The sequence below is a fragment of the Panthera pardus genome, unplaced genomic scaffold, assembly GCF_024362965.1.
Source record: "Panthera pardus isolate Hobbes unplaced genomic scaffold, ASM2436296v1 HiC_scaffold_8, whole genome shotgun sequence".
NCBI classification, from domain to species: Eukaryota; Metazoa; Chordata; class Mammalia; order Carnivora; family Felidae; genus Panthera; species Panthera pardus.
In genome coordinates, this window is record NW_026527013.1 from 112395128 (window position 1) to 112419033 (window position 23906).

A 23906-nucleotide genomic window follows, 5' to 3' on the forward strand; every position below is an offset into this window, starting at 1 on the left:
AAAGCGAAAAATATTTTTATAGGTCAATATGTGTGTACATTGTGCTATAATATTTGAAGTCAGTATAAGAGAATAAACAAATATTAAATAACAAAGAAAAGTTTCTCCTAAATAAAGTCTGTCTCCAAGAATAAATCAAAACTCTAGTCATAGACCATTTAATAATAACAATAACAACAACTGACATCAAAATACATGGGATGTTGGGCACCTAGGTGGCTCAGTTGGTTAAGCATCCAACTTCGGCTCAGGTCATGATCTCACAGTTTGAGTTCGAGCCCCACGTCGGGCTCTATGCTGTCAGCTCAGAGCCTGGAGCCTGCTTCCAATTCTGTGTCTCCTTCTCTCTCTGCCCCTCCCCCACTTGTGCTCTGTCTCTCTCTGTCTCTCAAAAATAAATGTAAAAAAAAAATTAAAAAAAATACATGGGATGTGAATAAAGTTGCTCCCAGAAAAATTAAGATCTTTAAATACTTTTATTATTAAAGAAGAATGAACAAAAATTAACTAAGCATCCAAATTAAGATACAGGAGTAAAAAAAGGCCATAAGGAAAACAAGGGGAAGGAATTAATAAGTTAAGAAAAAAAATTAACAAAATGAAAAAGAGAAATAAAAAAAGAAAATGAATGTATAAATCCAAGAGCTAGTTCTTTTTAAAGTCCAATAAATAGACAAATTGCTGGCATAGCTAATTAAGAAAAGAAGAAAAGAAGTAAATAACCCAGTTATATAGATCATAGCCAGAGAAACAAATATTAAGGGAAAAAAGCCATTAAGAAAAAATTAATCACAAAAATCTGTGGTAAAATGTATAAATCTTAATAATATAGGTAATTTTAAGGAACATATGCATGACTAATATTGACTCAAGAAGGAGTGAGCCCTAAGAAACCTAATAAAAGATCAAAGAAATTAATAACATTATAAAATTATAAAATACTCACATTAGGTCTAAATGTTTTCTTCAGAATAAATGATTTAATGTTCACCCAAACATTAGGAAATGCATTATCCCTGTACTACATAAACTCTTCCATTAGTTTTAGAAAAGCCCTAGAAGCTACTCAGTTTGTACAAGGTTAGCATAACCCTAGTATTAAACCCTTAACATATTAGGAAATCACATTAAACCATATGTGATAAGAAAAACAATGCCAAAAGGAAAAAATACATGTTTTGTTATCTCAACAGATGCTGAAAAATTATACAATAAAATTTAGTGTCTATTCTGCCAAAATAAAAATTTAAGAATAGTTCCTTAATATATATTAAAATCCTTCTGGAAGTTTTATGTAAAAGCAGTTAGACAAGAAAACCAAATATGAGTTATAAATATTTTTAGAAGATAAAGCAAAATTATCATCATATGTCTATCTCATAAATCCAAGCAAATCAACCAAAAATAATTTTTAAAATAGAAAACAAAAAATAGGGGCACCTAGCTGGCTCAGTCCACAAAGCATTCAACTCTTGATCAGGGCCATGAGTTTGAGCTCCACCTTGGACCTAGAGTTTACTTAAAAAAAAAATGAATAAAAAAAAATACCTCAGCCTTTGTTATATAAATAAGGTATGCATATTAAAATAAATATATAAATATGCACATTAATTAATTAATTAAATGGCAGGTTTTTTAAAATATTCAAATCAATGGATTTCTTACATAATATTAAATATAATTTAAAAAAGGATAAATTCCTAGCAGCAACCTAAAACACAAACTGTCTAGGGATAAACTTTAAAAAGAAAATGTATAAGATCCACTGTGCTACCTAGAAGATATGAATAAATGCAGAAGAATTTTATGTTGCTGATTAGGAAGACAATATTATGGCAGAAAGAGTTAAGATGCCAGAGTAGTAAGGGGATCCTGGGCTTCTCTCTTCTCTTGAACACAGCTAGATCAACATCAAAACATTTTGGATACCTAGGAAATTGATCTGAGGATTAACAGAACAATCTTCGTAATTTGAGAGAAAGAACGTGGCAGCTTCTCTTAACAAGCAAACCAAAACACACCTAGGATCTAGGACCTAAGGAATTATTTTTAATTTTTTAATTTTTATTTCATTCTATTATTACTGTTGTTGTTTCTTCCTCCAAAATGACAAGATGGAGGAATTCCCCTCAAAAGAAAGAACAGGAAGAAATTATGACCAGAGATTTAATCAATGCAAATGTAAGTAAGGTGTCAGAACTAGAATTTAAAACAATGATTTTAAGGATAGTAGCTGGGGTTGAAAAAAGCATAGAAGACACCAGAGAGTCCCTTCCTGCAGAGATAAAAGAACTAAAATCTAGTCAGGCCAAAATTAAAAATACTATAACCAAGATGCAAACCCAAATGGAGGCCATAAAAATGAGGATGGATAAGGCAGAGGAGTGAGAGAACAATAGAGAAGATAAAATTATGCAAAATAATGAAGCTCAAACAAGAGGGAAGCAAAGATCAGGGATCATGAAGACAGACTTAGGAAACTCAGTGATTTATTAAAATGTAATAACATTTGTATCACAGGAATCCCAGAAGACAAAAAGAGAGAAAAAGGGGCAAAAGTTTATGTGAGTAAATTATTGCTGAAACCTTCTGTAATTTGGGGAGGGTGACAGACATCAAAAGTCAAGAAGCACAGAGAACTCTCATTAAATGCAACAAAAGCTCATTATCTCTAATACATATCATAGTCAAATTCACAAAATACACAGACAAGGAAAGAATCCTGAAAGCAGCAAGGGGGAAAAAAAAAGCCCTTAACCTACAGGGGAAGACAGATCAGGTTTGCAACAGATCCGTCCACAGAAACATGGCAGGCCAGAAAGGAGTTGCAAAAGATATTCAGTGTGCAGAATGTGAAAAAATATGCAGCCAAGAACACTCTATCCAGCAAGGCCATCATTCAGAATAGGAGAAATAAAAAGGTCCCAGACAAACAAAAACTAAAAGAGTTTGTGACCACTAAACCAGAACTACGATAAATTTTAAGGGGAACTCTGAGTGGAGGAAAAAAAAAAAGCAACAAAGACTAGAAAGGACCATAGAGCATCACCAGAAATATCAACTCCATAGGTAACACAATGGTACTAAATTCATATATTTCAATACTTACTCTGAATGAAAATGGATTAAATGCTCCAATCAAAAGACATAGGGTATCAGAATAGTTAAAAAAAGAAGATCTGTCTTTATGCTGCCTGTAAGAGACTCATTTTAGACCTAAAGACACCTGCAGATTCAAAGTGAGGGGATGGAGAACCATCTGTCATGCTAATGGACATCAACAGAAAGCTGGAGTAGCCATACTTATATCCGACAAACTAGATTTTAAAACAAAAGACTGTAACAAGAGATGAAGAAAGGCATTATATTGTAATTCACGGTCTATCCATCAAGAAGATCTAACAGTTGTAAATATTTATGCCCCCAACTTGAAGGAAACCAAATATATAAACCAATTAATAACAAACATAAACACACTGATAATAATCCAATAATAGTGTGGGACTTTAACACCCCACTCACAGCAATGGATAGAACATTGAAGTAGAAAATCAACAAGGAAGCAATGGCTTTGAATAACACACTGGACTTAACGAATGGACTTAACAAATATATTCAGAACATTTCATCTAAAGCAGAATACACATTCTTCTTGAGTGCACATGGAACATTCTCCAGAATAGATCGCACACTGTGTCATAAATCAACCCTCAACAAGTACAAAAAGACAGAGATCATACCATGCATGTTTTCAGATCACAGCACTATAAAATTTGAAGTCGACCACCAGAAAAATTTGGAAAGCCCTCAAATATATGAGGTTAAAGAACATCTACTAAAGAATGAATGAGTTAACCAGGAAATTAAAGAAGAAATAAAAAAAAAATACATGGAAGCCAATGAAAATGAAAATACGACAGTCTAAACCCTTTGGAATGCAGCAAAGGCAGTCCTAAGAGGGAAGTATATTGCAATTCAGATGACATGATACTCTATGTAGAAAACCTGAAACCAAAATTTTCCAGAAATGTCCCAAATACATAGCCTAACCTTAGGCTATGTAAAACTAGAAAAACAGACAAAAATAAAAACAAAAAACTATCAAATAAAGTCGAAAGCCAGCAGAGGAAGGGGAATAATAAAGATCAGAGCAGAAATAAATGATATAGAAGGAAAAAAAAACACAACAGAACAGATCAATGAAACTAAGAGCTGGTTCTTTGAAAAAATAAACAAAATTAATAAACCCCTGGAAAGACTTATCAAAATGAAAGAGAAAGAACCCAAATAGATAAAATCACAAATGAAAGAGGAGAGATCACAACCAACACCACAGAAATACAATTAGAATACTTTGAAAAATTACATGCCAACAAACTGGAAAATGTAGAAGAAATGGACAAATTCCCAAATACTCACAAACTACCAAAAATGAAAACTGGAAGAAACAGAAAAACTGGAACAGAACCATAACTAAAAAATGAGAATGATTCAGTAATAAAAAAATCTCTCAACAAACAAGAGTCCAGGGCCAAATGGCTTCCCAAGGGAATTCTACCAGACTTTTAAAGAAGAGTTAATACCTATTCTTCTCATAATGTTTCAAAAGATAGAAATAGAAAGGAAACCTCCAAACCCATTCTATGAAGCCACCATTACCTTGATTCCAAAACCAGACAAAGACTCCACTAAAAAGGAGACTTATAGGCCAAAATGAATAAGGATGCAAAAATTCTCAACAAGATACTAGCAAAATGAATTCAACAGTACATTAAAATAATTATTCACCATGATCAAGAGGGATTTATTCCTGGGCTGCAGGACTAGTTCAATATTCACAAATCAGTCAAGGTGATACATCACATTAATAAAAGAAAGGATAAGAACCATATGATCCTGTCAATAGATGCAGAAAAAGTATTTGACAAAATATAGTAAGTGTTCTTGATATAAACCCTAAACAAAGTAGGGATAGATGAAACATACCTCAACGTCATAAAGGCCATATACTAAAGACCCACAGCTAATATCATCCACAATGGGAAAAACAGATCCTTTCCCCTATGGTCAGGAACAAGACAGGGATGTCCACTCTCACCACTACTATTTAATACAGTACTGGAAGTTGTAACCTTTGCAATCAGACAACAAAAAGAAATAAAAGTATCCAAATCCACCAGGGAAAAGTCAAACTTTCACTATTTGCAGATGACATGATAACTCTATGTAGAAAACCTGAAACCAAAAATTTGCTAGAACTAATACATGAATTGAGCAAAGCTGCAGGATATAAAATCAACATGCAGAAACCTGTTGCATTTCTATACACCAATAAAGAAGCAGCAGAAAAAGAAATCAAGGAATAGATCCCATTTGCAAATGTACCAAAAACAATAAGATACCCAGAAATAAACCTAGCTAAAAAGATAAAAGATTTGTACTCCGAAAACTACAAGAACACTTATGAAAGAAATTGAAGAGTACATAAAGAAATGGAAAGCATTTCATGCTCATGGATTGGAAGAACAAACATTGTTAAAATGTCTGTACTACTCAAATCAATCTACACATTAAATACAATCACTATCAAAATACTAGCAGCATTTTTCACAGAGCTAGAACAAACAATCCTAAAATTTGTATGGAACCACAAAAGACCCTGAATAACCAAAGCAATCCTAAAAAAGAAAAACAAAACTGGAGGCATCACTATTCCAGATTTCAAGCTATAATACAAAGTAATAGTCATCAAAACAGTATAGTACTGGCACAAAAACAGATACATAGATCAATGGAGCAAAGAAGAAAACCCAGAAGTGGACCCACAACTACATGGTCAACTCATCTTCAACAAAGCAGGAAAGAACATCCAATGGAAAAAAGAGTCTCTTCAACAAATGGTGTTGGGAAAACTAGAGGGCAACATGCAGAAGAATGAAATTGGATCACTTTCTTACACCATACTCAAAAATTAAATCGATGAAAGACTTAAATGTGAGACGAGAAGCCATCAAAATCTTACAGGAGAACACAGGCAGCAACCACTTTGACATCAGCCAGAGCTACTTCTTATTAGGCACATTGCTGAAGGCAAGGGAAACAAAAGCAAACATGAACTATTGGGACTTCAGCAAGAAAAAAAATTCTGCACAGCGAAGGAAACAGTGAACAAAACTAAAAGGAAGCCTATTGAACGGGAGAAGATATTTGCAAATGATATGTCTGAAAAAGGGTTCGCATCCAAAATCTATAAAGAACTTAACAAACTCAACACCCAAAAAACAAATAATCCAGTTAAGAACTGTGCAAAAGACATGAATAGACACTTTTCCAAAGAAATGGCCAACAGATACATGAAAAGATGCTTAACATCACTCATCATCAGAGAAATACAAATCAAAATCACAATGAGATACTATCTACACCTTTCAGAAAGGCTAAAATTAACAACACAAGAAACAACAGGTGTTGGTGAGGGTGTGGAGAAAGGGGAACCCTCTTACACTGTTGGTAGGAATGCAAAGTGGTACAGCCACTCTGGAGAGCAGTATGGAGGTTCCTCAAAAAACCAGATATAGAACAAACTTACAGTCTAGCAATTGCACTATTAGGTATTTACCCCCAAAATACAAAAATATAGATTTGAAGCAGTACTCAAACCCCAATGTTTATAGCAACATTATCAACAATAACCAAACTATGGAGAAAACCCAAATGTCCATTGACTGATGAATGGATAAAGAAGATGTGGTGGTAAATATATATATAGAGAGAGAGAGGGAGAGAGAGAGAGGGAGGAATATTACTCAGCCATCAAAAAGAATAAAATCTTCCCATTTGCAAGGATGTGGATAGAGCTAGAATGTGTTACGCTAAACGAAATAAGTCAATCAAGAAGGACAAATTCCATATGATTTCATTCCTATGTGGAATTTAAGAAACAAACAGATGAACATATGGGGGGCAGAGAGAATAGAGGGAAACAAACCACAAGAGACTCCTAATGATAGAGAACAAACTGTGGTTTCATGGAGGGAAGTGGCTGGGAGATGGGCTAGATGGGTGATGGCTACTAAGGAGAGCACTTGTGATGAGCACTGGGTGCACTGCATTCTACTTCTCAAACTAATATTGCCCTGTAAGTTAACTAAAATTTAAATTAAAAAAAAAGGAAGACAATATTACAGCAATGGCAGTTTTCTATAAACATACTCTATAAATGTAACAAATCCAAATGAATCAATAAATAAGACAATCCCAATCCAATTTGAATGAAGGTTTTTAAAGCAAATCTTCAGTGATACTCATTATGCATGTATCTTTGTATAAAATAGAATATTCATATAGGATAAATTCTTATAAATAGATTTACCTAAATTTATTTAGGTTCCCAATGTATATTATCAGGTTATTTATAAGAAAAATGGATGTCCAGTTAAGGCTTTCAGAGTCAACCTTGCCTTTTCATTCTTTTTAATCTCTTAAATTTTTACATGTAACTCGTCTGTTAGCTGTTTTCTTTTCCCTTTATCCTAGAATTAAAAAGCTGCAACATTTTTCCTAAGCTTATTTTAACCATCTTTAGTTCTTTTTGTGTGTGTGTGATTTGCCTTTCATACAAATTTTCCTGTTTTTCTAACTGAACATTAATTTTCAGTAGCTTATACATGAAGCTTATCATATATTATTTGCCTCAAATAAATATGACTATATCCTCTCAAAATGTCTTTCTCTGTTTTAAATACTCGGGATTTGAAAATTATAAGGTGAATTTTTTTTCTATTATTGTGTTACACTTAAATATATACATTTAAATGAATTTAAATTTAGTTTGTTCCTTTTTGTATATATAATGGTGGTTGATTCTTCCTGAGACTAAAAATTAACAGTTCAGAAGGTGGGTAACAGTTTCAGTGCTATAGATAAACAATGATAGTAATGGTGATGAGGCAGGAGAAAAATGGACAGGCATGAGAGACAATGTCTCTCATTAGCATGCCCAGGGGTTGGTGATTGATGAGCAAGGAGACACTGGAGCTGTGGCTTAAGTAACAAGGTGAGAGGTATGGCTGCCTTCTGTGGAAGGTTGGTACTGAGTTCAAACTGAGACATCTTAATTTGAGGTAGTGACTTACTGTATTTGAAGCTGAAGTTCAGCAGGAGGTACAGGTTGGATAAAGATGTGGGAGACCTCAACGTGAGTTCTTAACTAAGGTCACTGAAGGCAGTATGGGGAGTAGAAGAGTGAAAAGAGACATGCTTAATGTCTATGTCAATCACTATGGGGCTTGATTCTGTTTAGTTTCCCACTACTATTTGGATTTCTGTATGCAAATTAGTGTAACTGTCTAATGGGTGTAAGCCATCTTTCCAACATAGCTATGACAGAACTCTGTATTATAATATACATATACAACAAGTAGTTATTAAATTACATTTAATAAGTTCATCTAAAAAATGCATATGATGGGGCACCTGGGTGCTTTAGTCAGTTAAACATCAGACTCTTGATTTCAGCTTAGGTCATGATCTCACAGTTCATGAGATTGATTCCCACATTGGGCTCTGTGCTGACAGTGCAGAAATAACCTTTAAAATAAATGCACATGGCACCAGTTGTTTTGTTTTGTTTTGTTTTAAGTTCATTTATTTATTTTGGGAGAGAGCTCAGGGGAGAAGCAGAGGGAGTGGGAAAGAGAATCCCAAGCAGGCTCTGTGCTGTCAGCGCAGACCCAACTCAGGGCTCAATCCCATGTCTCTGGGATCATGACCTGAGCCAAAATCAAGAGTTGGATGCTTAACTGACTGAGCCACCCATGCACCCTGACATGCCAGCTTTGAAGCATAACATATAAAGCTACACTTTACCAACTCCAGATATATAGAAACATCACTCCTCATGATATGAAAGTCCTCTCTACCATGACACATATAATGCATACCTAAGTGTAAAATGAATTTATCCCTTAATATTGATATTGATTTGATTTATTTATAATCACTTATTCTTATCTTATAAAATTCATTATGTTCAATGTAGCATCTATTAAGAATCTAAAATTTTTTTCATGAATACTTCTATTATATCATATACTAACTAAACTTTTTAAACAATGTTAGGATTCTATTGTATATTTAATATATGTAATATATATTATTGAATCTTTAAAATTTTAAAAATTTAAAAGTGACACTTTCTTTTACTTTTTACTTCTTAAACTATACTTTTTTTTTTATTTTTACCTATCAATCTTATGGAAAAATAGTAACAGAAGCTACTGATCCTACTTGATGTTCCCTAAGAACACTGAAATGAAATCTTTAGGAAGGTAGGAGAGAGAAAGAAATCCTCTAATTCTACTTCAGAAGTAATATAATGTATATGATAAGGATAAGTATAATCTATACCTCACTAACTTAAGAAAATGTTTCAACATTAATTTATTTTTGTATTGTAAAAAAAAATCCCTTTAATTTAGTGTAGCTTAATTTAAAATATAAGATTTTTCAGGTATTCTTAAATTAAAAAAAATTAACCATAAAAAATATAGAAGTCATTCATTCTTTTCCCCTCTACCCCTTGGCACAATCCCTTATTTTATCCCCCACAGAAATTCAGAAACGTGCTGGAGTCTGTGCCTTGATGTTTCAAACCCATCTCATTCTGGGGCCTTCTTCCCCCACCCAAGTACAAGAAATTGGCTCTTCTTTCTTCCTGCTAGTTTTCCACATTTTCTTATAGTTTTTCAATTTCATCTTATGTAGAACGTTTTTAGTTATCTTTTCTTAATGTCCCATCATGGTTGTTTCAGCCAAATCTTCCGAGATGTTAACACCATTATTTGAGTGATTTAAAACTCATTCTCACTACTTTTCATTCTTTGAACTATTAACACCAATACTGGCAATAGCTCTAAGTAGGTCTCAGCTTTCCCCCAAGTCCTATTTCTTATTCTATGTCACAGACTCACTTCTTCCCTTTGAAGTTAATTGACAGAAGAAAGGATCTGAGCTTTTAGAATCTCAAAAGGTGTAAGAATGAAACTTTCTTGGAAATAATATAAGTAGTAGCATAAACATTTGGGGCCAGATGATATTCTTTCCTCCTCTGTGGGAAAGAAGTCATAGATACTAGCATCTCAGGAAGGTAAATATGTGGACCTTTTGAAATGCTGTATCAAAATGTGCTTCAGTGTAGTTTAGTTAAACACATCTATGAGTGCCTATGCATGTACCAAATCCAGAGGCTTCAGAGATAAATGAATAGTTTTTACCCTAATGAGGCTTATAATTTAGTAATAGTATTAATGATAATTACTAATGTGTGTGTGTATATATACACATATATATATATATATTTACATTGTACCAAATACTGCAGTAAATATTTTATGTAGATTATGTTACTTAGTAGCTCTTAGCCACTAAAAGAACCCACCTCTCTCAGAGTAGCATTTATGACATTACTGCCTACATTGATAACCTCAAACCAAAGATGATCACAGATACCAAATCTTATTTTTACATGTGTTTCTTTCTCATCCATTATATTCAAAATTTCTAATGTCATCTGTCTTTTGAGCCCTGTGTTGGTGGCACCCCAGTATGAACTGAGCGGAGATTTTATATGGGGACACAGTATCCATGTCCCCATGAAAAGGTATTTCTACTACCTCCAAGAGAATGTTTCTTCCTCCTATATAAATGAAGCCAAAACCCAGCTAGAAAGCATATATGGAAATATCTCAAGCTTATGGGAAAAACAATAATCCAAGCATGGCCCCTTCAGTCTCCTCCTTAACATACTTAAATACTTAAATTTGGGATTAGTCTATTTAGGGCTGCCTACTTGAGCTGACAACTAGAACCTTACAGGAACCTCAAATGCCTTGCAGTTTAAAAGGGGTAATGTTTGTTTTCTCCAGCAATGACTAAAAAGCCTGTGCGTGGGAAGAGTCTCTTTTCCCCTTTATTAGAAACTTGTCTTACTGAGGCCTCAGCCCAAGCTGAGGTCTATATACTTCAAAATCAAGCTAGAGAAGCCTAAACCCTCCAGCCCTGACCATTTGGCAAGGCTTCTATACAGCCATCTTCTCTGAGGCCAGTGAGACCACGATTTGCTTGCAAGGCTAAGAGCAGCTACTGTATGCTGAGAGCTCTTGTATGGCTAACATTTGGTTGGACCTCCCCTAATATCTTAGTCCTCTAAGGAACTATGCCTTTGCAGATTCTGTTGGCTAAGATAACGAACCAACTTTATAACAACCTGCACAATACACTAAATATCTAGGGCATTATTCAATAACTCCATGAAAACACACAGACTTTCATCTTTAGACAGAGACACAATAAACTGTAATGATCACCAAGATGAAAATACCATGTGGTCAGTGCCTAAGGTCTTCAGCTTATACCCAAGTCAACAGTTAAAAAACAATTACACAACTGGTAAAAAATAAAAAAAAAAAAGGAAGAAGCTGATCCACACATTAAACCACATGAACCACACTCCCCAATTATGTTCCATTTCTATTTCTTATCAACTTGGCTCTGTCTAGATTTCTGTCATTCTCCTGAATTGAACCTCTCCATCCAAAGAGCAAGACATTTCCACAGGGACAGGCATTCTCGCTAGACATTGGGAAAGCAGAGCTGAATATACGCTCTTTGGAGGCAGCCCAGCTCCTAAAGGGAAGGAGTGAGGGAGTGGGATCGGTGGCCTTCACATGCCAAATTCTCCTCCCAAAAGCTTGGACCCAAAATAAGAGTGTTACAGTAAAGGGATTTCCAGAATATGCAGGCAAATTAGTAATGAGTAATTTCTCCCATCATTATTATTACATGCCAGAAAAACCTTATTATTTTGAATACATTCTGTAACTGACTTGAAAACATCTGACTTATAAAATAATTTGCAAGAAATTATTGCTACTTCTGAAAATATGATTTGATAAATTAGAGGATTCTTTTGATAGGTAGATCAGGCTACCTATTGTATTTACAAATTGGTTAAAAAAATTTTCTGCTCAAATTATTCTCCACTGATACTTAATGACTTACAAAGCACTTACTTTATTGTTTAAAAATGTAAATTCACGGGGCGCCTGGGTGGCGCAGTCGGTTAAGCGTCCGACTTCAGCCAGGTCACGATCTCGCGGTCCGTGAGTTCGAGCCCCGCGTCAGGCTCTGGGCTGATGGCTCGGAGCCTGGAGCCTGTTTCCGATTCTGTGTCTCCCTCTCTCTCTGCCCCTCCCCCGTTCATGCTCTGTCTCTCTCTGTCCCAAAAATAAATTAAAAACGTTGAAAAAAAAAATTAAAAAAAAAAATGTAAATTCACAAATTACCTGTATTTAAATTGACGACTTTTTACCATATACTTACAGGCTTCCAATTATGGGATGAGTAAGTCATGGGAATAAAAGGCACAGCATAAGGAATACAGTCAATACTGTAATAACAATGTAACAGTACGGATGGTAGCTACACAGCATAACATAAAAACTTGACAAATCACTAAGTTGTACACCTAAAACTAATGTAACATTGTGTGTCAACTATACTCAAATAAAATAAGTAAATAATAAATAAAAATAAGTTAAAAATAATTACAGAACTACCAACTCCATAGAGTACTATATCCTTATATACAATGATACAGGTCCTTGTAGCAAATGATAATGGATAGAGAATTAAATAAAATTGCACTGCAGACAGTTGTTGGGAAGCTCCCACATTTCTCCTCATGGTGACCCTCTCCTCTCATCTAGTTCCTTGGCCTCCATGATCCCTCCTCAACATATGTTTATCAAGTATCCACTATGCATTAGACAAATTGTGTTCCCTACATTGCCCAGGTGCCCAGTGGGGCACTGCTGGGTACCATTCTTTAGATCACTGTCTCGTTCCTTCTCACGATTAACTGTCGGGAAGAATCTCATTATCTAATTCATAATGACATACTACTTATTTTGAATAGGTTAACATACTGCTAAGTACTAGAGTTTTCACATCTCATATGTAAATATGCCTTAACCCAAAGGGATAAATTTGCATCTGCATACAGTGAGAGGTAACTTTTCTTAAGATGCCTTTCTAGTTTCCCTCAAACCAAAAGCCACTTTCAAACCAATACAGCCACCTACTCTTGAGACAGAATGCTACTTGCTATACTGTGCTATGCTTTCCTAGATACTAAGGGAAACACAGGTTCATGTGGCAATATATTTCCTATTGCATTTATACTGGCCCATATATTATTATCTCTGCACTACAGAATTGTGACAAATCCATTGTAGAAGCTGGAAACAAATAAATTGATGAAGTTTTCAAACTGTTTTAAAATTATTCCAGGATGTTCCTAACTTCATTCATTATGTACAAATTTGTGGTAGTTGTTCTGTATATAAAATATAACCGATTCATTGAGAGCTTATCCTGAAATGTTTAAAATGAATATTATATGACGTTTGTGTTTCTTTGAACTAGAAGCGGAAGCTAATTTTATGCTGAAAATTCATCCTCTGAAGAAATACCCTGTGGATCTTTATTACCTGGTTGATGTCTCAGCATCAATGCATAATAATATTGAAAAATTAAATTCCGTTGGAAATGATTTATCTAGAAAAATGTCATATTTCTCCCGTGACTTCCGCCTTGGATTTGGCTCATATGTTGATAAAACAGTTTCACCATACATTAGCATCCACCCAGAAAGGATTCATAATCAATGCAGGTATCTAGAGCTTGATGTGAATTTCACAATGCCAAATTAATTTTTTTCTTAGAAAATCTATTTGTTTTTATATAAATGACTTACTAAATTTTATATTTGTTTTATTAAGTGAGAAATGAAAATATTTGGAGAGGAAGTATGTTTTTATCCGAAAACTTATGAGCTTATAACTTGGGACTTCTTGTTTTATGTTTTTTCAAATATGATTCAGTTTTATCACAAAAAAACCCTACAAATAATATTAGTAATTTTAGACAAAACCCCAATATTCAGGCTACTATGTATAGCAATACCTGTTTGAGAATTCTGTTTTTGTCCTTTTTGATTGCTCCAAATTTGTTAAATGAAGGTTGGTCAAATTTAAAGTGCTTATATTGCCAGTACTGCCACTGTCTTTCCTTTACTGTGTTGTGACTAGGTTTGTAATTTTGTTGTTTAAGATGTGACTTCAAAGAAAGCTCTGCTGAAAGAGCCTCTTTTCTTATCATTTTGAAACTCTGATTCTAAATAGCATATGCTCCACTATGAAACAAGAACTAACCTTAAAAATAAAAGTTTCTCACACAGTATCCTAATTATCCTGTCGAGTGCTGAGAGAGAAATGTGTTCAGTTCTTCGTTAATATAACATTTCATTTTAACATCTTTCCTATTTCCATAATCTGCCCAGATCACTTTAGAGTGTACACTCTAATCTGCCCAAACAACTCTGCTAACTGTTGTAATGGATGCATCTCCTCATGGAGCTGTGTGCACCTTCTCCTGAACGTGCATGTGCCTGAGAAATTGTTCGCACTTTGGGGGACATCATGGGATTCTCAAAACAATTTTAATAAACTTTCATGATTCATTGATACTTTCACCCCAATTATCACTTTAAAAACTAGCATAATATTTTAAATATCAAACAATGGTATAATGTTTTCACTAAGTTCCTAAAAAAACATTTCCCAAAAAGTGTTTTTCAACTATTCCATGGTCAAATATGATAGGAAAGCACTGCAAATTCTTATCTCCTCTTAAAAACTAGCCATGCATATTAGCATAACAAAAGCTCTGTAGGTGTCCTATATTGAACACGTTTAGTCTTTAGTTTTTGGATACCAAACCATTATATTCCTATTTCCTACTTGCAAAGAAACATCCAACAGTATTGAACTTTTCTGTGATTTTATAAAGTACTGCTTTTCTCTAATAAAAGTTCCTTGGCAAAAAAATTATTCTATGTTCTTTTTTTACACCAAACCACACATTTTTACTGTGAGTAGTATTTTGGATCTTTGAATGAAGCATAGCAAAATAGAATTTGCATTTCTTCTTTTTTTACACAGCGACTACAATTTAGACTGTATGCCTCCCCATGGATACATCCATGTACTATCTTTGACAGAGAACATTACTGAGTTTGAAAAAGCAGTTCACAGACAAAAGATCTCCGGAAATATAGATACACCTGAAGGAGGTTTTGATGCCATGCTTCAGGCAGCTGTCTGTGAGGTAAGAAGTTTCATATCATTTTGCTCAGATACAAAATTCCCCAAGAATTTAATATTTTTTTTTCCTCTTTGGTGTATAGAGTCAGAACATAATATAGAAGAATACATTCTTCTGACTCTTACTTGTCACCAGTGTTATTCATTTTGGTATGTGTTCAGGACAGAGGGGCTAAATTGGGAGAGGGAATAATAGGGAATAAATAGGAAAATATAAAAGGGAAAGAATAACTTACACACTTGGAAAATCCTTTCCAAAAGGGCTACTCTTTTTCACTTACCACTTTCCAAAGAAGAGCCCGAAATAGCCTGTTTTCCTACTCACATTGTGTTGGTGCTCTGCACTTTGTAGCCCTGGCTTGTTCTTCCTCTGGGGGAGTGCCAGAAATCTCTAGCTGTGAGATGTGCAGTCAAATGGCTATGGTAAAATAGAGGGTATACAAATAAAAGGTAGTGCTATTTAGGAAACAGCATTGTATTTACACACATCATTCTAGCCTGACTTAATGTTTGTTAAATTCCCAACTTTACATTTCTTGAGATCGAGACCACAGTACAGATCTATGGTATGGTACAAGATCTAATTACATGTTTATTTTAAGAGTCATATTGGATGGCGAAAAGAAGCTAAAAGATTGCTGCTGGTGATGACAGATCAGACATCTCATCTTGCTCTTGATAGCAAATTGGCAGGCATAGTGGTGCCAAATGACGGAAACTGCCATCTGAAAAACAACATCTACGTCAGATCTACAAGCATGGTAACATAGCAATAGATTCTTAGTAGTTATGATTCTTTTGGCCAAGATATAGGTTTAAATTGACAATTCACCTGTTCTTGTACCAAGAAATTACCTGAATGGGCATGATCCAGAGTTAGGATACACCATGAGAGAAAAGTTATGTAATAATGCAATCGGTAAATGCTGATTGATATATTAAGACTAAAACACTTTAACAACATCTAGTAGCTGAGTCTCTGATATGTAAAATGAAAGTGATATAGGAGCTTACTGTGTATGGAATTAAATAACATTAAAAGGAAACGTGTGTATATGTATGTGTGTGTGTGTGTGTATGTGTGTGTGTGTGTGTGTGTGTGTGTGTGTCTGTGTATACATATATATGTATACACTTTTTGCTTTATATTAAAAACAACTGGATCTGCATAGTGGGTATCTAAAAACAATATTAAGGATTGGTAAGAAAAGTGTATTTGGCCTGAAGAATCCTCACAGTATAATAGGGAGAACTAAATACAGACTAAGAAAAAAAGGAATAAAACAAGGTTGGCTTTCAATATTCTGGACCTCACACCTTCCCTCTGAAGCTTATCTATATTTAGGGGATCTTTTTTTAAATCAGTGGATAACTGGATTGCTTCCTGAGGATTAGCTTCAGCTCTGAATCATATACTTAATACAATCTCCTAGAACCACATCTTTCCCAGCATTAGCTACTCTACATGTGGAAAATCAACTGTATGAAGCATCATTTATTTCTGATGCAAACTTATTTATACACAATGTTAGAACAGAGCTTCCAACTTACTCAGATCTTGGTATCCCAGTGTCTACATATTTTTTTCCCCTGGTTTTATAGGAAAAAAAATCCGACAGTTCTGTTCATTAAGTAGTTAGATCCAAAAAACTTAACTATTTATGTCCTAAGAACATAGTAGCCAATTAAAAATAATATACATGAATCATCAAAAAATACATGTGTGTATATTTATGTCATTCGTAGTAATGAACTTAAGAATAGAAATCTGCCAAGCCTCAGAATCAGACTAGACATCACCACCCTCATTTCCTGTTCCACATTGATTTTCATGCTGCCCAGTTTTGAAAGATACGATATCATCTAAAGGAACAAAGCCAAATGTAATCTTAAAAACACAAACTACCTCCAGCTAGTAGTTCATGGCTACCTGACAGATGTCAAATTATCACCTTGAAATTTAAAGATATTCCAAGGCGCTCTGGTAAGTGTACCGTAGTGCTCCAAGGCACCTCATCCTCAAACACACTTTGGGAATTTCAATATTAGAAGCATATAAGTTATGTAGAAATTTGTGTGGTTCCCATGAGTCAAATTTAAATAGTTTAAATTTAGTTAATCTGGAGCATCTTACCAGACTTACTAAATATCTAGAGGAGCAAATATTACTGCATAGAATAAGTTCATCCCTTGGTTGGTTTAGCCCTCGATAGCAGCCTCAAAATTTAAAGATTTTAAAAGGTAACTAGAGTTTGAATTTTAAAATTGGGGATTTGGAATTATTCCAATAATGTCTTTCCCTTTTCTAATTCTCTTCTATTCAGTCACATTTCACTTTGGTAGACCCACCCATTTTAATTTAGTCATTTCTTATCTTTCCTTCCTTCTATTTAACCTTTTAAATCTGAGATAGAGTTCTAATTATTTACCAGGGAGTGGAGGAGGAGACAAGAGTAACTATTCTATTGTGAGCCAAGGAGAAGCATTTTTTTAAAGAAAAAATAATAATCACATTATTCTCAAATTGCATTGCATTATCCTTTTGAATTTTTGCCAAGTCACTGAAGTCATGTCTTTATAATTATATTTAGAGGGTGCTGCTGTCCATCTTGGAAAGATTCCTTAAGGCAAAGAAATGCTCTCATAATTTTAGACATATACATGCCATATAACCTTATGGAAATTAATTATAATTCTGGTGGAATTTTGCACCGTGTTTGGGCTCTTATGACATCAGGAATTTGGATAATCTGTCATCAACTGCATTTGCCTTCTTGAACTTTGTTCCACCTACTTAACAGAATGAAACTTCCACATGTCACTGATGTATATTGAGTAAACCAAGGAGCAGTGTGTTTGTTAATACCTTAGAAGAATATATTTATCTCATTTATCCCAGGTCTTTGTTTTAAGGGATCTTCTTCCTAAGAATTCTCATTCCCTTCATTTCCAGGGACACTGCCCTAAAACAAAAGAAGTTGAAGCATATTGATTGATCCCTCGACTATGCATTTATATCTGCAAGATGTGCTACTGCTCTGAACCTTCCTATATCCAAAGCTACCCTGAACCTGACTCTAAGCAGATTTACCTGCTTATTTTAAAATGATCTCCATCTCTCTCCTATTTGGCCATTATAGAGGAAATTAAAAAGGTATAAGTTAGACAAGCAATTAAACACTTCACTTACTGGCTCTACCTCCTGCGGCCAACACCAGCAATGTTGAATGGTATCTGGGCTTCTTGGTCTAAGACTCTGGTTGTTTTATTTATAAAAGGAAATAACTGATAAAAGACCTTTTATATGATTAAATAACATGGGCCAGAGTTCTGCTACTTGTACACATAGCTATTTCATGAGGGTCAATGTGACTTCCAAAATAACAACAACTACCATGTTTGGGGTATTTATTAACTGAAACCACTATAGCAAACACTGCATACAGCATTGAATTTATCTTTACAGCAACTGTAGAGTAGTCATAATTAGCCTTTTTTTTTTTAACAAACAGAAAAACTGAGGGTAGAAGTACTTAAGTAAGTTGACTAAGGACAGACAGCTAAGAAGTTTTAATAAGTAGCAGAGGTGGGGCTCAAGTAGCTCAGTCCAGTTCAATCTTAAATTAAAATCTGTATTCTTTGCCACAGTGTCTCAAGGGAAAAGTACAAGAAATACAGCAGTGAAGTCCTTGGTGTAATTTCTGATCTAATTTCCTGGTTGCAGTCTTACTTATGAAAGACATAAAGCACATAATTTGGCTTACATGAATAAAGAAGACAGAATTAAAAATAGTTTCTATTTACACATTATTAAAATTAGTATATGGATATTGGAAAATAATATCATACTATTGAATAAATTACATTTTCCACTGCTTTTTCTCTAATTCCAGAATGAAAACTTGAGTAATATAGTTTTATAATTTATCCAGTAATAATGGCTGTTTAAAATATGGCATTCTTTCTAAAATAGTAGGTATTAGTATAAAAATCATTAATGGTATAGAAGAAAGTTATTAATACTGGGTCTAGAATTTCAACCTGTTTCTCCACCCAGCTCCTCCAGGATGATTCTCAGCCTCCCTCAGAGACTTCCTTACAGTATTCACCCCATGCTTGGCAGTGGCCAAGAATAACACCAAGGTCTACAGTAACAGTGAAAGGGAGCTGAGGAGCAAAAGTTGGAAGAGGCACACCAGCCATGCAATGAACCCTTCCTTATTCGTGGATTTTTAAAGGTTGTTATGACTGTCTGTTCTGGATGGAGATATGCAAATTGGCAAAAATCCTACCATAGTCCTAAATGTATTTAGTAGCTTAGATTTGGTGTTTCTTTTTCTATCCAGCCTTTTTTTTTTCTTTTTTTGTCTCATCTTATTATGGTTCAGGGATTCTTCATCTTTCCTATCACATAACTCCTCAGAATCCCCTTGCTTCAGGATTCATAGTTCATTCCCTCCCCTGAAGCCTCAATTGGATATACTCACTGCTGAACTGGTCACCATCTTAGAGGACAGAAGCTGAACTGCAGAAGGCATATTAGGCATTACTAAAGAGTTTTGCTTCTTTATGGGTGAAAACGGTCAATATTCTGCTTGTGATTTCTCATGTAACTTTATTTAACATGTTATTCACTTATAGTAAGCCAGTTAGGAAGGCTTTTTTTTCCTCCATGTATCTCAACTACTTGGAATTATATTCAGTTTTTCCAGAGCTGCTGCTGAAGATAGGGAGCCTGACAAGATGCTTGACTAATTTAATCTATAACTTTGTTGAGTTAACAAAAGTTAAAGTTATTATATTTATTTGTGTTCCTATTTTTCTGACAGGGCTATTTCTGACATTTTCAAATGTCTGAGAGCGTCATTTATAATTAATGCTATTATATAGCATTCCATGTAAGGAGACAATATTAATCTTTTAGTAAAGAGACTTTTTACTTATTTTTGCTGCTCTGTGACTAAGAAGTAACTTAGAAATAACCTCAGAAAGTGTTAAATGTTTCCCTTTTTCTGCTTCTCATCTTCTTTGTCTCAGACACATATCAATAAAAATGCTAATTCATTGAGCACTTATTTTATGCTGGCACATTGTTGAGCATATTGTTTATGCTATCTCATTCATATCTCTTCAACCCATTTTATAAACAAGGAAGCTGAAACTTAGAGACCTCAAGTTAATTTATGCAAGGTCACTGAGGTACTACAAATATCAGTCAAGATCCACACCTATGCTGTCTAATAGCAGAATCCATTGCTGTGCTTATGCTGACTGCCTCCATTTATTACCCCCAACCCTAAGCTCTATGATCTATCTGCTGGACCCTCCACATACCTTAGCTCATTAAATCTCCGAATCAACCCAACAGAGTAAGCATCATATACCCATCCACAATGAAGTGGAGAGGGAGGGCAAATATCTTGCTCTGGGTACTTGATTCTCAGATCTCTAGCTTGCCCCCTATACCATAGTCTTCATACTGAGTACTGACTGCTTTTCAGAAGACCAATGAATGTGAGTAATTTTGGTGACACTGAAAGAAACCTAAATTAGGAGTCATTTAAAAAATAGTTTTAAGCATATTCAACCCTGAAGTCTTCCCAAAATAATTATTCTAAATGTTTTGAACACCTAAAAATATACTTTCCAAGCCTAAGTTTATACAATAGTCCTGATTTTGCATGATACTGAATGCTGTTTCTAATGAAAAATAAATCTAGAATAACCCCTAATCTTCTACCTTTTGTCACAGACTGAGGCATAACAGCACAATAACTATTTAAAGTAAAATGGAGAGACTGTCTAAACCAAAACCATCCTTTTAAGAGCATTAGTATCTATTTAGTCGCAGGGAAATTACCGATTTGTAATTATGGGAATAATAATAACAGTAATTCTAATATGGCTCCACTAAAGCATGTAATAATACTTTTCACCTTATTTCTTACTTTTTTCTCTGTGTTTAAAACTACCTAAAACTATAACTTCTAAAATCAATTAAAGAGATAAGACCAGTTTAAAGTTTTTTAGCACCTTTGGGCTTTATGAATATGCAAAATCAGGAAAGTAAAGGAAATGTCACCTGGGCAGAATGCACCTAGAAAATTTTATATCCTGTTTTAAGTCCACGTGCAGTTGAGTTTTTTTTAAATAGTGTTAAAACTTTTAAAACTAACAAAATGCCTCTGTTCAGCTTACTGCTCTCTTAACTTTTAAATTATAAATGCCATAAGAACAATAATGACTTCAATAATAACTTTAGAATAGATCTAATCTGAATGTTTCTCATGCTCAAAGAAAAATAGCCAGAGAATGATCTCTGCAAACAATATTTAGTTTTTTTTTTTCTTTTAAATTGAAAGCAAAGGCTGCACACAGAAACACCTGGGTTAGGCTTAGAGTAGTCTGGCACTGCTTTTATAATGGCTTTGAAAATGAGCTCTGAAAAATATAATGGTTTGCAAAAGTGGCACAATAAAAATAAAATGTGATGAAAATATTTATGAAATAGAATGTTCCAATTAAATGATATGTTTCAGTTCAATCATATTTAAGCAGAAAATTTTTATTACCACTCTTCATTGAAAAGCTTACAAAAGTTATCAGTCCATCCCCCTCCTTCAGTAATTGGGATAGCATGATTACAATGATAGTGTGTTTGCCAGGAGCCACAAATTCAAACATTTGAGGGGCCAGGTACAAAGGCAAAACCAATGAAGCAAATGAAGCATAGCTTATCCAAGCATAGCCCACTATCTAACCTTTAGTAATGTCCTCCAAATGGCTTTTACTAAGCAGTATTTTCTTGAAAGCTATCTTTTATTAAGTCCTATGGTACTTGTCACATTACGTTATATAACATCACCCAACATCATAGTGAGATAGATATTGCTAGTGCCTCCATTTTATAAATAAGAAAATGGGGGCACTATAGGGATCAGGAATTAGTCTGTGGTCACACAGCCTTATATATAGTAGTGCCTACAGTAAATGCCATGAAGTGTCACATCAGGACATGAGTTCCTATTCACCATTAATCTGAATTTAATAATTACAGAATGGTAAGTAAAAGCCTTTATACATATTAACTCACGTAATCCCCACTGTAACTATGAAGGGTAGGTACTAATATTCATACCTGTTTCATAGATATGGAAACTGGATCACAGAAAAGTTACAACAGTTATCCAGCATCACATAGCTAGTAAATGCAAAACCAGGAATTAAAGCCCAGGTGGTCTGTTTCCAGAGCCCCTGCTCTTGGTACGGTTCTCAACTGGAGTGATTTTGCCCTCCAGAGGACATGTCAATCTCCAGAGACATTTTGGTTGTTACAAACAACTGGGGAAGGCAGGAGATACTGACATCTAGTAGGTAGAGGCCAGGGATGTTGCTAAATACCCACAGTACACAGGACACCAGTACACCCACAACACGGAATACATAGCCCAAAATGTCAATAGAGCCACTGATAAGAAACCCTGGTCTATGTGATTACTACTGTGCAACTATGCAAATGGAAAATAGGCTATTGCCAGAGATGGAGATTGACAACACATAATTTAAAGTCTTTATCTCTAAATAAATCTCTGCTATCAGAGTACTTTCATTTTATCTCTTTCTTCTAAAACGTGAACTGTAAAAATATAATCCAGATAATTGCGTACTTTATTTAACAAGACATTGGTCTTTTTTCATCTTATGATGATATTCACTACTGCAAATTCTCTATTAGCTTATAAAAATTTTTACCATCAAGTTCAGTTTTATGAAAAGAATCTTAAACACTTCTCTTTTTCGTCACTATTTATGCACATTATTAAAATTCTCCCATACACTTCTACACAACTATCTCTTTAACTGGAATTGCTCCCAATGAATCTTTCTTACCTCCTCTTTCCTTCTGACATTTATAAGTTATTTTCCACAAGTCACAGCGAAGGTGTTGGTGAAGAAGAAAAATGTGAAAGGAATCCTTTTGCCCTTAATTACTTAGCAGCTGTCTTGGCACATTGCTTTCCCTTTTCCCTTTTGCCCCTGAAATGCCTGTTATCTCTATTAATTATTTTCAGAGTTTAGAGAAACAATATGTAATGGGTTGGACAGAGGGGGAGTTAGAGATGAGGAGCACTGACGTCACCAGAATTGGACATCTGGCTGAGAGGGAGTGTTCTGTTAGTGAAATACAAGACAGAAAAGATAAAATATTTAAAAGATAATATGCTTCATGGAGGAAAGGGGAAGGGGCTTCAAAAGCGGCCATTAATCCACAGTTCTCCTGTCAACAGTGGTTTATTTAAACATCTGTTAAACATTTGTAATTTTAACAAATCTACCTCGAAGTAGCTGGAATTTTCTTTTAAAACAGATTTCTTTGTAGGGTTCAAAAAAATGTGTCTTTTAAACTTAAAATCCAACTGACCTCTTAATGAGCTTCTGACCAAGCTAGAACCTTCTAGATTTAAATTTTGTGTACTTTTGGTCAATGTGACTTCCTGTTTTTGAAAAGGGAAAAAAGATTAAGAAGGCTCCAAAAGCTGCTTACATTTGGAACTGTTCTTTAAATATTGATTTTATGTGAGTTAAGTATAAACTGGTTAAAAACATATGGATTAAATTATCCTTAAAATATGAATGGTTTCAAAAACTAAGGGGGAATGCTTGGCAAACTGGTTATTTTTT

The 23906-nt window shown here is 34.4% G+C and overlaps 1 protein-coding gene across 1 annotated transcript in view; it reads left to right on the top strand.

Annotated features, from left to right (window-relative positions):
- ITGB8 (integrin subunit beta 8) overlaps positions 1–23906 on the top strand; it is an 84260-nt gene that overhangs the window by 32962 nt on the left and 27392 nt on the right. Inside the window, exons 4-6 of the mRNA XM_019443564.2 lie at positions 13486–13732; positions 15063–15228; positions 15827–15985. Coding sequence (XP_019299109.1) covers positions 13486–13732; positions 15063–15228; positions 15827–15985 — 572 coding nt within the window. The remainder of the gene's footprint in view (positions 1–13485; positions 13733–15062; positions 15229–15826; positions 15986–23906) is intronic.